Genomic DNA, 17027 nt, shown 5'->3' with positions numbered 1-17027 from the left:
CTACTGAGGAGCAATATCCCAATTTGTCTGAAATGTAAAATAACGAACCAATGTATACTCCCCACCATGACCTATGGAAGTGAAACTTGGGCATTCACCAAAAGAATGGAAGAGAAGCTCTGTTGCATAAGAAGAGAAGCACATGGATTATGGAGAAAACTCAAGTAAAGGACATTCTTATCAAAATTAAAGAATTGAAATGGACTTGGGCAGGACAATAGCTCAAAGACATGACAGATGGACTAAGAAAATAACAATGGTACCCGAGGAGCTAAAGTAAAACCTGAAAGACAACAATGGAGATGGACAGGTGAAATTCATGAGCTCGTGGGTAGTAAATTGATGGCCATTGCATAAAACAGAAGGAAATGGAAAGTTGTTGGAGAGGTCATCTTGCAGTAGATTGAAAATGGCTGATGATGATAAGGCAATGGTCAGGAGGCCTCATTTTAGGAAGGATGTCAAGCTGCTGGAACGAGTGCAGAGAAAAGAATGAGATTGGTGAGTGGAACAAACGGTTGCTCTTACGAAGAAAGGCTTAAGTTCTGCAAATTGTAGCATCTGGAGACTAGGCACCTGCGAGTTGATGTGATTGAGGTGTATAAGGCCTTGAATGGTTTGAGCAAGCTCAATGCTGGGATTCTTGCTCAAATTACGTACTCGAGTGGACATAAATTCAAATTGAGGAAAGACAGTTGTAGAATAGATGTGTGGAAGTTTGCCTTTAGCCAGCGGGTGGGTGGTCAATTGCTGTAACAAACTTTCATCTGTCATTGTGAAGTAGACAGCTTAAATAAATTTAAGGCGGAACTGGACAAACTTTTGCAGTGAGTGGATGGGTGAAATGGGAATTTTTTCTTTTTTTTTTTTTTTTGCTGGTGCTGTAAGCTTGTTTTCTTGCATCATATGCCTCTGCTAATGTTAATACTAATATACACGGTGTGCCTTTTGAACATCCCTGATCTTAACTGTCTCTTAAAAGAAAACCCTGTGCAGTGGGAAATGTTAATAACATTTATTGGGAAAGAAAACTGAGTTTATAATAAAAATAAAAAAAAAAAAAAAGTCAGCAGACTTTTATATGCCCCTTTGGTGCAACAAAGAATGTCCAAGCGATACTCAATTTCAGACCAGGTTTGCCCCAACATATCTGCAATGACGGTGGCAATTGCTTGCACAATGCATGTACATAAGGTGACAATGTTTAGACACCTTGGTGCAATAGTCTATATAATATGACTCATACATATGTAAATATGACTTTACCCATTGTGACTGGGTTATTCCTGTTATGTGTAAATAAAATAAATTCATAATTGTTAATTATGAAAAGTGCATGCTTATAAATAGACCACATTTTGAGCATGAATTACACTCAAAATGCATTTTTTACAATTAAAAGCTACTTGTATAGACTGGGAAGCTTGTAGCTTTGTAAATGTTGTAACAGAAAAAATAAAGACAGTAAATATTTTATGAAGCAGTTTGTTTCTACAAAGAATTGGACTTGAAAAAATTTTTGGGATAAGGGAGGAGTGATATTCATTGATTACCTTCAAAAAGGTAAATCCATTGTGGGTAAATATTATTCTTTCTTGTTGCTGAAATTTCAGGAGAATTTGAAAGTCATATATGGGAATTCTCCAGTGGAATCCTTTTCCTACTTGATAGTGTTCTGTTACATGGCCTGGGTAATTAGCATTAGTTAAGGCATATAATGCAAGAAAGCAAGCTTATATGGCATCGCCAAAAAAAAAAAAAAACAAAAACTTTCCCATTTCACCCATCTGGTCACTCCAAATGTTTGTCTAGTTCAGCCTTAAATTTATTTAAGCTATCAGCTTCCACAACAGATGGAAGTCTATTCCAGCAATCAACTACCCGCTCGCTAAAGGCAAACTTCTGCACATCTATTCTACAACTGTCTTTCCTCAATTTGAATCTATGCCCCCTCAGGTTCTTAAATTGAGCAAGCGGAAATATCTCTTCAGCATTGAGCTTGCTGAAACCATTCAAGGCCTTATACACCTCGATCAGATCACCTCGTAGGTGCCCAGTCTCCAGATGCTGCAATTTGCGGAACTTAAGCCTTTCTTCATAAGCGCACCCCTTCGTTCCTCTCACCAATCTTGTTGCCCTTCTCTGTACATGTTCTAGCAACTCTACATCCTTCCTAAAATGAGGCCTCTAGACCTGTATACAATACTCAAGGTGTGGACTGACCATTGCCTTATACAAAGGGATAATCACCTTGTCTCTGCTAGAAAAATTCCTATATAACATTGACAAAACTCCATGACCTGCTCTGGCATTCCATCTGCACTGCTTAGAGAACTTCATATCCGATTGCACAATTACCCCAAGTCTTTTTCATTCTCCACCTCCCTGAGTGTAGTACCACAGAGTTGGTACGTTTCTCTTGGATTACTGCTGTCCATATGGAGTACTTTGCATTTGTCAATGTTAAACTTCAGTTGCCACTTTTCAGCCCATCTGCCTAACTTTTCTAGACAGTTAAGTTCCTGTTGCAGTAGCATACTGTCTTTACTGTCATTAACAACCCTGCTGACCTTTGTATCATCTGCAAACTTGGACATTAAGCCTGATATACCTTTATCGATATCATTGATAAATACACAAAACAACAATGGGCCCAGCACCGAACCCTGTGGGACTCCACTAATAACATTAGTCCACGTAGAGCAGTGTCCATTTATTACCACTCTCTGCTGTCTCCCACTCAACCATCCCCTTGTCCATTGCAGTAACTTACCCTTAATGACATACCACTCCAATTTGTACAGCAGTCTTCCATGTGCAACAGTATCAAAAGCTTTCCTGAAATTCAAGTATATGATATCAAAATTATATTTTGCATCCAGTTCCTTTGTGACCACATTGTAATATCCAATCAAATTGGTCAGACAAGTTCCCCTTAACAAACCAATGCTGTGTCTAAACTATTACTGCTATCTTGTCTAGGTGATCCTGTGTCACCTCTTTAACCAGTGACTCCATTATTTTCCACAGAAGAGAAGTTAAACTAACAGGTATATAATTATTTGTCAACCTTTGAAACCCCCCTTTGTGAATTGGGGATACATTTGCACATCACCAGTCAGTGGACCTCCCATGAATCTAAGGATGCTCTCATAATTATGCCTAAGGGTTTGCTAACTTCCCTCGTTGCCTCCTTCAATATAACTGGATAGATTCCATATGCCCGAGGTACCTTTTTATGTATAACTTCAACAATTTCTCCTCCATTTTGCTCTCAGTTATTACTATTTCACTTAGCTCCCTGTTAGTTTGATAAACTTGGGTGGACCAATCTGATTCATCCCCCTTCCTTCTAGAGTTTATAAGTAAAGAACTCTTTGCATCCTTTGCCAAACATTTCTCATAATCTGCCTTCGCCTGCATAAACTCCTTTGTGACTTGATTACAAACTAGCTTATATCTGCCATAGGCTTCTGTGTCGCCCGATAATTTATATGCATCCCATGCATTTTTTGTTTCTGCCATGAGCTTCATTAATTCATCCGACATCCATTTAGGCCTGAACCTTGAACAGTATTTCATAGTTGGTATGAAAAGCATTGTAGCCTCCAAGATTAAGTCCCTGAAGGCTTCCCATTTAGAATTCACCATTGATAACACCATCAGTTGATCCCACTGTATAGAATTTAAAAACTGTCTGAGACCACTGTAGTCACCTTTATGAAAACAAAAACCCTTCCCTTTACTCTTGATGGTAGTTACATCTTTAAGTAAATTCCACATCAGTACACTGATCATTGCCACCTAGTGGTTCCTTTATCTGCAAATTCTTAATGTATGAATAATCACTGCTGATAATCAAGGGCAAGGGTATTACTCCCTCTGGTTGCCCCTTGTACATGTTGCCATAGAAAACAATCCTCCAATAAATCCACGAAAGTCTTGCTAGCATGTGAGTGACCATCCCCCTAGTTCCAGTCAATATCTGGAAAGTTAAAATCCCCCATTACAAGACATTCTGATTTACTGGCCTGTTCTATTTCTCTGCACAACTGTTCATTGTACTTATCAGAGTCATTAGGTCTATAATATACTCCTACTCTCATTTTCCCTTTCCCAGTGTTTGTCAAACAGACTCAACATTGCACTGTCCTCCCGTGTCAACTGGATGCACTTCCTTAGATTGTGTTTCTTAACTAACAGCGTAACCCTTCCTCCCTTCCTACCCTGTCTGTCCTTTCCGTATTCATTGTACTCTTCAAATTCCAATTCTGCACTGCTTATATCTGTTTGGCACCTCTGATATCCCAAAAATATATCTGACTTTGATGTCTTGATCAGCACTTCAAATTCATCAGTTTTATTTACTATACTTCTAGCATTGGTGTACATGCACTTGTTCTTACTCTTAGTTTCCCTAACACAGCCCATGTATTTACTTGTTCCATGATGACTCCCTGCAGCTCTTGAAGTCCCCAGCAACTTGCTCTCTAGGCTGCTGCTCATTACAATAGAAGCAGTGCAAGAATCATTTTCGCCTCTGCCTGTGGCTACCGTTAATCTTTTAGTTTGTGAATCCCCCAATTTTGCAGTTTACTGATGCACCTAACACTGCTTTGATAGCATCAGCAAATATTCTTGCACCCTTTCTATTTAAGTGTATCCCATCTCTGTAGAAGCAGTCTCTCCTGTTAACAAGCACAGACCGTGCTGAAAAAAATTGTACCCCACAAGCCTTGCACACTCTCTCCAAGGCCGAATTGATTGGCAAGGCTCTCATCATATACTCCCTCCTATCGGGTCTGGGCAGAATTGCAAACACTTTCAAATTTAACCCTAGCTTGCGACTTTTCTCCAGCATTGACCTGTACTTGTTATGTTAATCTACAGATCTCTTACTCTTAAAGTCATTAGTGCCATCGTGTACAACAATATCACCTTTTGTGCCCTTAAAAGATGATATCTGTCCTGCAATGTCATCAACTTTTGCCCCTGGTAGACATACCCTGGTCCTGTTCCATCTATCCTTTTTGCATAATATATTCCCCTTCTCCCTGACAATAGAATCACCGAGACGAGAATAGCTAATTCCTGTGGGACCAGCGCATTCTGCCTTGGAGATTGCCTCTGTGTTGGCTGATGCACAGGAGTGAGCTGTGGCATTTAGTTAGGCAGCTGAGAGCTTGATGGGCCCATCGTATTAATTTCTTTAAGGGCATTTACCCTACACCTCAAACTCTCATAGATGCCCATCAGAACGCTGAGTTGGTGCATTCCTAGCACAAACACAGACATCCTCCTTGGGTAGATCATGATATTTGTTCAAGACAAGTCACAGACATTTCACATTTCGTGCATTGTTTTAATTATGGAGACAATCAGCAGTTTCAGTTGATTGTGTCCATAATTAAAGTGCCATGGATTTATGAACTGTCCTTATAAATGTTTTCATGATTTGTTATTACTGCCACCATTCTGTTTTAAAGATATGTTCCTTTGGGTTATTAGAATTATTTGTATTCATGTGTTTTCCTGCAGAAAAAAGAAATATTCTAAAGCACTTTAAAAAAAAAAAACATTAACTTTGGAACAGACTCCTTCACTTTGTGATTATCTGCATAAATAACATCATTTATTATGTTATTTGTACAGTCAAAATATCATTAGAGGGACAAAAAATGCAGGTTGTTTTACATAAGGATGTCTAAAAAAAAATTCATGAAATAATGCATCTTATGGTTAACTATGCTGAACATCATTCCCCTGTTCATATACAATGTAAAAGAATTGTATGACTTTGTATAATTATTTATATATGTATAATTACCAATGTATAATTTATATTTGTGTAATTACTTGTATAATTTTGGACTGCTGCATTTTTTTTACAAGTTTTACATCTGTTTCAGGATTTATCAAAGTGTTACTCTACCTGATATTCATGACCATTATGATAAAGATACATACGTTTCCACTGTTTGCCATAAGACCAATGTATCTAAGCATGAGGTATGCTTGTGCTCACCCTTTCTTTGAATCTCTCCAATTATGTTTATATTGCAAAGATAACTTTTTCTTCCTACTTTTACAATTTTCTTATTTTTTGAAGAAGCATTATTAAGTTATATGCATGCTATAAATTATAAGTAATGAATATGAAGTAAAATAAACCCAAATAAAAGCTGTAGTTAATACATTAGGTTTTGAAGCATTTTCAAAGTTAATGTGGGATTTTACAAGAACATAAGTAACTTATTGTTTCATCTTATGTGTGTATTTCTGGATACTGTTGTGAATAGTTAATTTGAGAAGGATATCACATGGAGTACTGCTAAGTAAGAAAGCTTAATAAAAGACACTACCATGTGAAGTATTTAATTCACATGGGATAGTTTTTATCTCTCATATGATCAAGTTATAGACTTCTAAACCCAAAATCCAGTCCTGAAGATGAATTTTCACATTGATATTTGAAACATAGCCAATTTATTAGCATTACTATTAATCATATAATGCAAGGAAGCCACAAGGTTTTTTTTTTTTTTTTTGCTGCATCAGACAAAAAATAAAATAAGATAAATAAAATACAGAATAATAACAAAAGAATAAAATAATATTAAATAGATAAAATAATAAAACCTCACTACCTGCAGAGGCAAATTGTTTCAGTAATCAACAATTTTGCTTAGCCTGAATTTTTACAGGGAAAGAGGTTTAAACTGGATCATAGAAAGTTTTCTACAATCCAGTCTAAACTTCTTTCCCCCATAATTTAAATTTATGGACCCTTGTTCTGGAATCCTTTATAATAGTGAAAATTTTGCCTTCATTCATTTTGCTTTTGGCTTCAATCAAGTCCCCCCTCTAAGGTTCCTGGTTGCCAAGCTCTATTGCCCACATTATAGTCTTTCCTCACATGGTTGTCCTTTTGCAGATCTCACACCATGTGGGTTTGCCCATGTTTGGACCCTTTCAAGAAGTGCAATGTATTTTTTTAGCTGAGTTATCCATACCTGGACACAGTATTTCAAGTGTAGTCCTACAGCTACCTTGTGCAGGGAAATTATGGTCTCCCTATCTCTACAGGCTGTTATTCGATAAATCATTGATAGGACACCATGGACTTTTCTGGGCACTTGTCTGTGCGGCTCAGAGAATTTCATGTTCATTAGTATCGTAACTTCTAGATCCCTTTCTTCCTTTACTGGTTTTAATTCAAACCTACTAAGTGTGTAAGTTATTTTGGGGTTGCTGTTCTCTGAGTGTGAGACTTTGCATTTATTGTATTAAAACATAGCTGTCACTTTTCTGATCATTGTTGAAACCTGTTCAAGTCATCCTGAAGGATGACTTGAAGCACTGCTCATTAACACTGCTTTCCAAATCTTTACATCATCTGCAAATTTTGATGTCGTAACCTCTATACCTTTGTTGTTTATGAAAATCAGAAACAACAGTGATCCAAGAAGTGATCCTTGGGAGACTCCAATTCTGATTTTTTCCAGTAATTCCAACATGTTCCTGCTTATACAGTAACCTCTCATGAGAGGACCAAGACAGATTCCTTGCTAAAATTCAAATAAACTGTGTTGAAATTATTCCCTACATCCAGCTCATGAGTAACTGGATCAAAATAGCTAACTAGGTTAAAATGTGATTTTCCCTTAACAAAACGATGTTAAATTAAATGAAAATCACATTGTGTGTCCACCCAAAAAATGAGGAAAATAAAATAAGGTAAAAAATAATAATTAAAAAAGTTGCCTTATAATTATAAGACCACATTGTATGTCCTTGAGAATGTCATTTCTATACAAATGCCTTTGGATTATTTTCTTAATCATTGCCTCCAAGATTTCCCCTATAACCAAAGTGTCAGACTAACTGGTTTGTGGTTACACTGGGCTTCACTTTTAGATAATTGCTGATTGGCACTTGTGCAGTCCAGAGGAATCTCTCTCTCTCTCTCTCTCTCTCTCTCTCCCTCCCTCCCTCCCTCCCTCCCTCCCAATGGTGCTTTCACAATTAACCTCATGGTTCACTCTCTGGTTGCCTCCCTCAAATTACAGGTATATGCTATCACCTCCAGGAGCCTTACTTGCATTTAGGCTCAGAAGTTTTTCAAATAAACAGTTATTTGTAATTTTGAAATCCCAAATTTCATGCGTCTCAGCCTCACTTGCACAGACAGCCTCAACTCACCATGAAGGGTCTTTTATGATGGGAGGTACTGAATATGTACCTCCCATCAATAAAGATTGATGGGAGGTACATATTCAGTTCACCAGCAATATCAACTGGGAAAATGTTCCCACACCTAGTATGCAAGGTCTGATCTGATTTACTTTTCTTCTTTGTATTCTCATAATGAAAAACTCCTTTTCCCAATTTTTTGCTCTCTTAGCCAGTGCTTTTTTGTCATCAACCTTTATAGCTTGGACACAGCATGGTTTTGTTAAGGGAAAGTCTTTCCTGACCAATTTGATTGGATGCTATGATGTGGTCACAAAGGAACCGGATGCAGGGAATAACTTTTATATCATATATTTGGATCTTAGAAAGGCTTTTGATACTGTTGCACATGGAAGACTGCTGCACAAATTGGAGCAGTGTGGCATTGGACTCAAATTGCTGCTATGGATAAAGGGATGGTTGATTGGGAGAAGACAGAGAGTGGTAATCAATGGACGCTGCTCATCGTGGACTAATGTTATTAGTGGAGTCCCTCAGGGTTCAGTATTGGGTCCATTGTTGTTTTCTGTATTTATAAATGATATTGATGATGGTATATCAAGCTTAATGTCCAAGTTTGTTGACGATACAAAGTTGGCAGGGTTGTTAAGGACACTAATGACAGTATGCTGCTGCAACAGGATCTAGAAAAGTTCAGCAGATGGGCTGAGAGGTGGCAAATGAAGTTTAACATTGACAAATGTAAAGTACTACATATGGGAAGCAGCAACCCCAGAGTGACGTATCAACTCTGTGGTACTACACTGACAGTGGTAGAGAACGAAAAGGACCTGGGGGTAATTGTGCAGGCAGATATGAAGTTTTCTGAGCAGTGTAGACGATCTACAAGATTAGCTTGTGGTGTCCTGTCAATGATATACAGGAATTTTTCTAGCAGGGATAAGGAGTTGATTATCCCCTTATATAAGGCAATGGTCAGACCACACCTTGAGTACTGTATACAGGTCTGGAGGCCTCATTTTAAGAAGGATGTAGAGCTGTTGGATACAGAGAACGGTAACAAGATTAGTGAATGGAACAAAGGGTTGCTCTTATGAAGAAAGGCTTAAATTTTGCAAATTGCAGTGTCTGGAGACTAGGCACCTGCGAGGTGATATGATTGAGGTGTTTAAAGCCTTGAATGGCTTGAGCATGCTCTATGCTGATGGAATTCTTTCTCTTGCTCAGAATAATCATTTGAGAGGGCAAAAATTCAAATTGAGGAAAGACAGATGTAGGATAGATGTGCGGAAGTTTGCCTTTAGCCAGCGGGTGTGTTGGTTGGTGGAACAGACTTCCATCCTTTGTTGTGGAAGTTGATAGCCTAAATAAATTTAAGGCTGAGCTGGACAGGTACTTGGAACGAATGGAGGGGTGAAATGGGAGAGTTTTTTTGGCTGATGCTGCATAAGCTTTCTTTCTTGCATCATATGCCTCTACTAATGCTAACCTTAGCTATCCTAATATTTTCTGTGGTCCTAGGTTGTTATGTCTAAAGGTTTCCTAGACCCTGAAGCTTATAACAGCTACAAATTAAATTGTAGATGTTATAGGCTTCAGTACTTTTCATCACCCCATAACTTTCCCATTCTGTAATTTTCTATTGTATTAGATTGGCCATTTCTGTAAATATCATCTATCTCAGCATCCTCCTTATGCTGTAAATTCTTAATGGTATATGTGTTCATTGCCTCTGTGATTATTGCTTTAAAGGTATTTCATAATTTTTATATATCCACCCTCCTGCTGCAGTCTGTCCAATTGATAGATGCCATCCAGTGTCTTAAAACTGTCTTCATCCCCTTTCCTTAAATTTAAACCTGTGCCTTTTACCTTTAAATATCACAATATCTGATTTTCATCTTCACCTAATGATTGTGTGATTATTACTTACCAATGGTTCCTGTACTGTGGCCGACCGGGCTAGCCGGGTGGGTAAAGTACCTGCCCGGCAACCCAAAGGTCGCGGGTTCGATTCCCGCCTCGGGCTTGGATCAAAGTACTGCAAAAACCTTGGGAGGTGCAATATGGCCTCAGAAGCCGATGCGCCAACAACTACCAAATCAAAAAAACCTGTACTGTGAGTCCCATGATGTCATCTGATTCATAATTATCAGGTGTGGGATAATGTTACTCTGAGTAATTTCTCTAACATGCTGGTACAAATAATTATCTACTTTATTTAAAAATTTTGTTCCCCATAGTGAGTTTCTCTTTCACTTAATCCAATCAATTTGTGGTAAATCAAAGTCACCCATAATAAAACACTCACATTGCTCAATTGGTCACCCATTCCATCTGCATGTAGAGACTCTTGTCATATACTATACAATCTTCTGGTGTGTCAATTACTGTCACTCCCATTATACAGGCTGGCCTTGATTAACGTGATTAATTCGTCTCGCAGGTGCATCGCGCAAAACAGAAATGCATTAATTTAATATAATAATCAATAGGAAACATTATAATTGGTCCTTGGCCTTCTGGATTGTCCATAAAGAATTTTAAAAATATCTTTTAAATAACTTTTTAACTGTATACAATGTAAAAGATAATGAAAATAATTAGGAAATTAAATGTTTATTGCATAAAACAGCGGTTCCCAAACTGTGTGCCGTGGAATATTTTAAATTTTCAAGGGAAACACAGCGATACTTGACATCTGTCGAAAACTGCGCGAACTACTAGCTAGAGGTAGTTCAGTTTCAACATTTCTTATTAAGTTGTTTTGACCTAACTACTAAACGGAACTGTTAGGTATTTTTTTTGGTCTGGGTGTGCAGTGAAAATACTGAGACACTAAGGGCGCAGTGAATCGAGAAAGTTTGGGAACCTCTGACATAAAATACAATGAAGAAATGACTGTTGTGGAAATATTTGAACAGTGTTGATTTTCTCTTTTCATCAATCAATTTCCGATAGCCGACAACAATCTTCTCTGGTCCCTGGCGAAATAAATATCGCAGAGAACCTCAAACCTTTTGTTCGAGGTTCTCTGCAATATGAAAGATTTCATCTAGTTCTTTTACCATTATCTCCTTCGCAGTAACATTTTCATCTGGCTCATTTAAAAATTTGAATTTTTAAATGCAAGTCTGCATTGACTTTATTAGCGGGAGACAAACAAGTAACACGTCTTCTTCCGACGGGCAGCAGGCAAATGTTTGTTTATTGCCTGTCCAACACGCGGTAAGCTTAACTCGCAATTGAAATCATTTTCAACTGTCGCATAAAAAAAAAAAGATAGTGTTTAACTGGAAATTTGCATAGTGTAAAGTGAAAAGTGGTATAATTTTTTTTAAAATAGCGGTAACTGAAAAACACGTTAATCGAACTCGCATTATGCGAGGCCTGGCTGTACTTCTGCTTCCAACTAGCTCACACCACAGATTTTATGCTGGTAGATGTGACTTCTGACTCAGGAGAAGCTTTTTTCATGTTCAGGCTGCTTTTGATAAGGAGCATGACCACATCACCCCACTCCCCTCCCCTCCCTTCTGTCTTCCCTATCCTTCCTAAATATTGTACATCATCAGTTTCTGGGTGGTACTATGTATATATATATATTTTTTTTGTTTTATATGAAAACCCCAGACATGAGAAAATATTAGAACCTATAGTACTTAGTACTATGCATAGTCTGAAGGTTGAAAAGATGAAAGAAGGTGCATGTTGACATTACACTTGAATTTCTGTAAATTGTAATTTTCAGGATGGAAGGTAGATCAGAAAATAGAAGTGTAAGGGATAATTAATGAAGAAGAAAAGTTGACTGAATGTATTTGAAGTTGGACAGTAAATGGATACTGACTGGTTGTGGCACATGTTTCAACTGATTTATGGAAGTGTCCATACAAAAGGCATGCAGCAGGAACATCTTTGAGACAGAGGGTGGAGAGACTTTAAGAGATGGATCAATAATTAACCTAACTGCTCTCCTTTGAATGGAGTCTAGAAGCCTGAGAGAGGTTTTGGGTGCACCACCCAAGATGTGGGGCTGACCTAGGGCTGATTTGAAATTTGTACAGAATATGTAGTTGTTTAGAAGAAAAGTAATGCCAAGAGCAAAAGAGAAAACCAAGTTTTTTTTTTTTTAGGTACAGAAAAAGCGATATTTGCAATGTGCTTAAGCCAAGAGAGATTAAAAGTCAAGGTAATCTCTAATGGAGATATGTGATCTTGTCTAGAAATCTGAGTGTCATTGAAGATAAGCATAGGAACAAAAAGTAATATTTTTTTGCAAGATATAAGACAAGACTGAGTTTTAGAAGGATTGAAGTTAAGTTATCTTGGCCCCACTGGAGATCATTTATGGCAGGGGTGGCCAACTTAATTTGTGATGCGATATACTTTTTTTCTTCAAAATGTGCCATGATCTACCATCTCAAGAATTTCATTGCACATGGTTAAAAAAGTTAATCAACACATTGAAAAATGTTGTTTATATATTTTAAAATTAAATACAATTCAGAATTCTTATTTTAAATTGTATTTGAAATTTTAATTTATGCAAAGTTTGTGTGTTCATGTCATCTGCCAAGTTTTCAGAATCGGTGATATACTGTGAATAAGGCCAACCGTAAAGAATCTTCTGTATGCAACATAAAAGTAGAGCGATTCTTCGTCTTTGTTTGTTTCAAATACAAAAAGGCCGATTCACATAGATATGTGGAACCAAAACAGGAATTTAAAAGTTTACTGCATTTTTTTACATTTGAGTACTTTTTTCGGCAAACATATTTCCAAAAGTCTTTTTCTGATGATCTGGCTTTTAGAAGATATCATTTTGCAATGTAATAATTTCATTTTCAAGTAATATTTTTTTTTCTCCATGTGAAAAATCTCCGCGTTTTTTCTTTTTTTTTTCTGCAATTTGTTTCGTATCTAAGTCAACATTAAATGGATAAGAAATATATTGAACAATGTCTTCAATTGTTTTAAAATCACTGAATCTGGTTTAAAAATCGTCCACAACTTTCTCAATTTCAGAAACATATTTCTCACTATTAAATTCAAAAACAGGATATTTTTGCAAATGACCTTGCATATTTGCAAAATGATCGAATTTTTTTTCTTTGAGATCCTTAGCCATTGCCAAAAATTTATATTTATGTGCAGAAATACTACGGATCATGTCACCGACATTTTTATTTTTTCCTTGTGATTCCAAATTCAGATCATTTAATTTACTGGTAAAATCTGCCAAAGAAGCCACATCATACAGCCACTCCATATATTGTAGCTGCTGATAATCATCTCCCCAAAAAAGTTTGATCAACAAATTTTTTAATTTCATTCAGCAAATTAAAAAATTTGTTGAATTTTTTAATTTGCTGAATGTTAATTTGTGAGGTGACTGAGTCAGAGTAAGTCTCTACAGAGAAATCTCTGTAGAGACTTACTCTGACTCAGTCACCTCACATCTGTGGGTAAAATCAGATCTGGTTCATTTACATAGAGTTGCATTTTGAAAAGTATCCTTTGAAGAGATTGTCCTCTGAGAGAATTCAAGATTTTGAATGCTATGTCTGTAACACCTTTAGTATTTTAATCTTTTATTGGTTAACACTTGGTGGATGATACAGTGGTGACTCAAAAAATCTGGGAATTCATCATCCTTTTGGCACAATGCGATGAATCCGGTAAGATGCCCCATCATTGCTTTAGCTCCGCCTGGACCTTTTAGTTCTTTCTTTTAATGAAACTATACCCAGCAGTTCTTCTCTAGTGGCAGAATCATTGAAACCCATATGAACAAAAACGAGCAATGCTGTTTCACTGACATCTGTAGATTGATCCAGTTGTAAAGAAAAGGACACACAATTAGCAATGTTAGCACACAATTGTTCATTCACATTTTTACTCATTTTTTTCAATGCACCGCATCACAGAATTTCGTGATAATTGCAGATCTTGAAGAGCACTTTTAATTTCATTTTTGTTCTTTAAATTTTCAAAAAAAGAATCTGTTATTTCTAAAAATGCATCTTTGATGAATTGGCCATCAGAAAATGGTTTGTATTTTTTTGCAAGAAGATGACTCACTTGAAATGACGCTACAGTTGCTGCTTTAGATTGTAAATTAGGTGTCACGAAGAAATTTTGTTGTGCAAATAAGCTGGATTTAAGTTATTTTAATTTATTTTTTCTAAGGTCACTATTAGGCAGAAAATCCAATTGGTATTTACCATGGGGTGCGTTGAAGTGCCTTTCTAAATTTCCTTTTTTTGGGTATAGCCACGGAAGCATTGCAAATCAAAAATTTTTCTTTTATCGTTACAAAAAATATTCTTCCCACTCAATGAAAATGATATGTTTTACTCTTTTTCATAGTATTCATTTTAAATCAAATTAAATTAACGTATAAGTACTGTCCAGTTATTATTATTAAGTAAGCTAAATAAGAATTCAACACCTACACATGCTCTCCACAACATAACTGCCTGAATTTTCACTAGACAAGCCTAGCAGCTACGAGGCGACAAGAGTAGTAATGTTGTTCAATGGATCTTAATAAGCACATGCAGTGGGGCACATAATAATAACAATTAGATTTTGACTAATCTATTTATTATTATTATTATTAGCCATATGGTGCAAGGAAGCCTGAGGCTTCTGCTGAAAAAAAAAAAATTCTGAATTACCATGAGAGAGAGAGAGAGAGAGAGAGAGAGAGAGAGAGAGAGAGAGAGAGAGAACAAGAGTCAGAAGTAGAAGGGAATTATCATGAGAGAGAAGAATGATGATATCTAGTTCAGAATCCTGGGTGTGCCAAGCCCCATACTCACCAGATGTGAGTCTCCTGGGGATCTTTTTTATATATATTTAAAATTCGTCATGATTGACTGGTAGATCGCGATTGACTTGTTGGCCACCCCTGATTTATGGAATTGGTAGGTAGTGTATATTTGAGTGTAAGGTGAAATGCAATGTGCTATTATCAGCAGAACTATAGATAGGATTTCCAGTCAGTTGAAGAAGCCAGGTGGGCAGGAGCAGCAGTGCGTAGCACACGCTTCTTGATTAGACCGGGGTTTGAGCCCGTGACCACCAAGTACGGAGGATGCGGAAAGGTCGGTGTGACCACCCTGACCTTTCCCCGGAGCAATATGGCCTTAGTTGCTAATGCTCCTAAAAACCAAATAATAAACATAACAGTTGAAGAAGGTTATTATTGTACAAGGGGAAAAGAGTGAGAGAAAGTACTGAACCTTGAGGAACACCAGCATTAGTATAGAAATTAGAAGACAGACAGTGACAGCTGCCTACCATCAACCACAGTGAGTGGTCAGAGACTAAACTGGTTACCCAATTACAAAAAAGTTCGCGATCATAAGATGGAAGCTTATTTGGAAGAGCTTTATGCCAAACACAACCAAAATCCTTTGAAATATCAAGAGCAACTGCTTAGTCTCATCAAACTTTTCCATTGACTTTTTCCATAGATGGGGAACAAACCAGTATATCCCCACTGAATCAACAATGACAGAATTCATATTGTGATCATCTATCAGATGGAAGGTTTCTAGATGGTTTATAAGTTGGCAGTCAATGGATATTCCCATTACTTTAGAAAGAAGAAGTGAGTGAAATGGGTTAATTGGTTGGGAGGGATTTCTCACCCTCTTTAGGGACTGGAAATATAAGCAAATTTCCAAGAAGGAGAAACACCAGTGGAATTAGAAAATGTAAAAAGGCAATACAAAACATGAGTGAACACAGATTTTGAAAACAGGTATGGAAATACCATCAGGACCTGGTGCTTTCTGGGTATGAAGATGGTTCAAAATTCTTCTGAAATCTTTGTTGGAAGACCACAAGAGGCATTGAGTGGAGAATGGGTGGAGATGGTTTTCCAAGATCATCTAAATAAGAGTTAGAAGAAAAGTAGGCTGCTAGCAGGCCGGTTTTATCTTTAGCTGAAGTGGCAATGGAACCATCGGTTTTTACCAGAGATAGGAAGGAGTACAGATGGGCAAAAGTTACGGCCAATAGTTTAGCAAAAGACCAGAATGCTCAATTACTGTTTGTTTGGACAAGAAGCAGTTTTCTACTGTTAGCATTCCATATCTAATTAAATGCTTTAAAACTATTGCAAGCTTTGTTGTAGGCAGAAAATGAACCTTGATTTGGATGCAAGATAATTGCAATATGCAACATTCTTATCTTGAACAGCCTTAGTGCATTTATTGGAAAACCAAGGTTTAAATAAGGATGAGATTTTAAGGTGGAGTGTGTAATAAAAGATTTTATCCCTACAAGAATAAATTTAGTGACATGATCTGAGCAAACACTGACATCAGAGGATTTAAAACAATAATTAACCCAAGGAAAAGAAGAATAGAAATCTCACAAATCGTTCCATTTTTCATTCTTGTAATTCCAAACAATATGAGGTTGAGAATGGCCGTAAGAGAAAGGCTCCATTGGAGAAGAGACCATCACCAGGTTGTGATCTGAGATGCCAAGAGGATCACTCACCTTGACCATGTACTTGGAAGAGCTGAACACTGTTCAGCTCTTCCAGTGGCTCAACACGCTAGGTCTTTGTGACTAGAAAATTGAAGCCAACTGGAGTTCTGAACATTAGAATCATCCAGGAAAATTATCTCACTGTTCAGAAAGTTGGACTGGAGAAAGTAAAGTTTCAAAGAGAGGAAGTTAAGAGTTCCAAGTGATTAGTGGAGTTGGGAGAATGATAGAGGCAACAGATGAATTTGACAGAATGGAGTAGAGAACTTTTAAGCTGAAGAATCGAAAAGGGAAATTGCAGATTACTAAATCTCTGACAGGGA

The 17027-nt window shown here is 37.1% G+C and overlaps 1 protein-coding gene across 2 annotated transcripts in view; it reads left to right on the top strand.

Annotated features, from left to right (window-relative positions):
* The window catches only part of sip3 (septin interacting protein 3), a 224242-nt gene that overhangs the window by 88296 nt on the left and 118919 nt on the right, over positions 1 to 17027 (top strand). For both annotated transcript variants that reach the window (XM_090368846.1, XM_090368847.1), the window contains exon 7: positions 5910 to 6009. In XM_090368846.1, coding sequence (XP_090224972.1) covers positions 5910 to 6009 — 100 coding nt within the window. The remainder of the gene's footprint in view (positions 1 to 5909; positions 6010 to 17027) is intronic.

The sequence above is a fragment of the Mastigoproctus giganteus genome, chromosome 2 (genome assembly GCF_048544385.1).
Source record: "Mastigoproctus giganteus isolate SK-2022 chromosome 2, ASM4854438v1, whole genome shotgun sequence".
Lineage (NCBI taxonomy): Eukaryota > Metazoa > Arthropoda > Arachnida > Uropygi > Thelyphonidae > Mastigoproctus > Mastigoproctus giganteus.
Note: the sequence above shows the minus strand (reverse complement) of the source record. Positions and strands in the feature narration are given on the sequence as shown.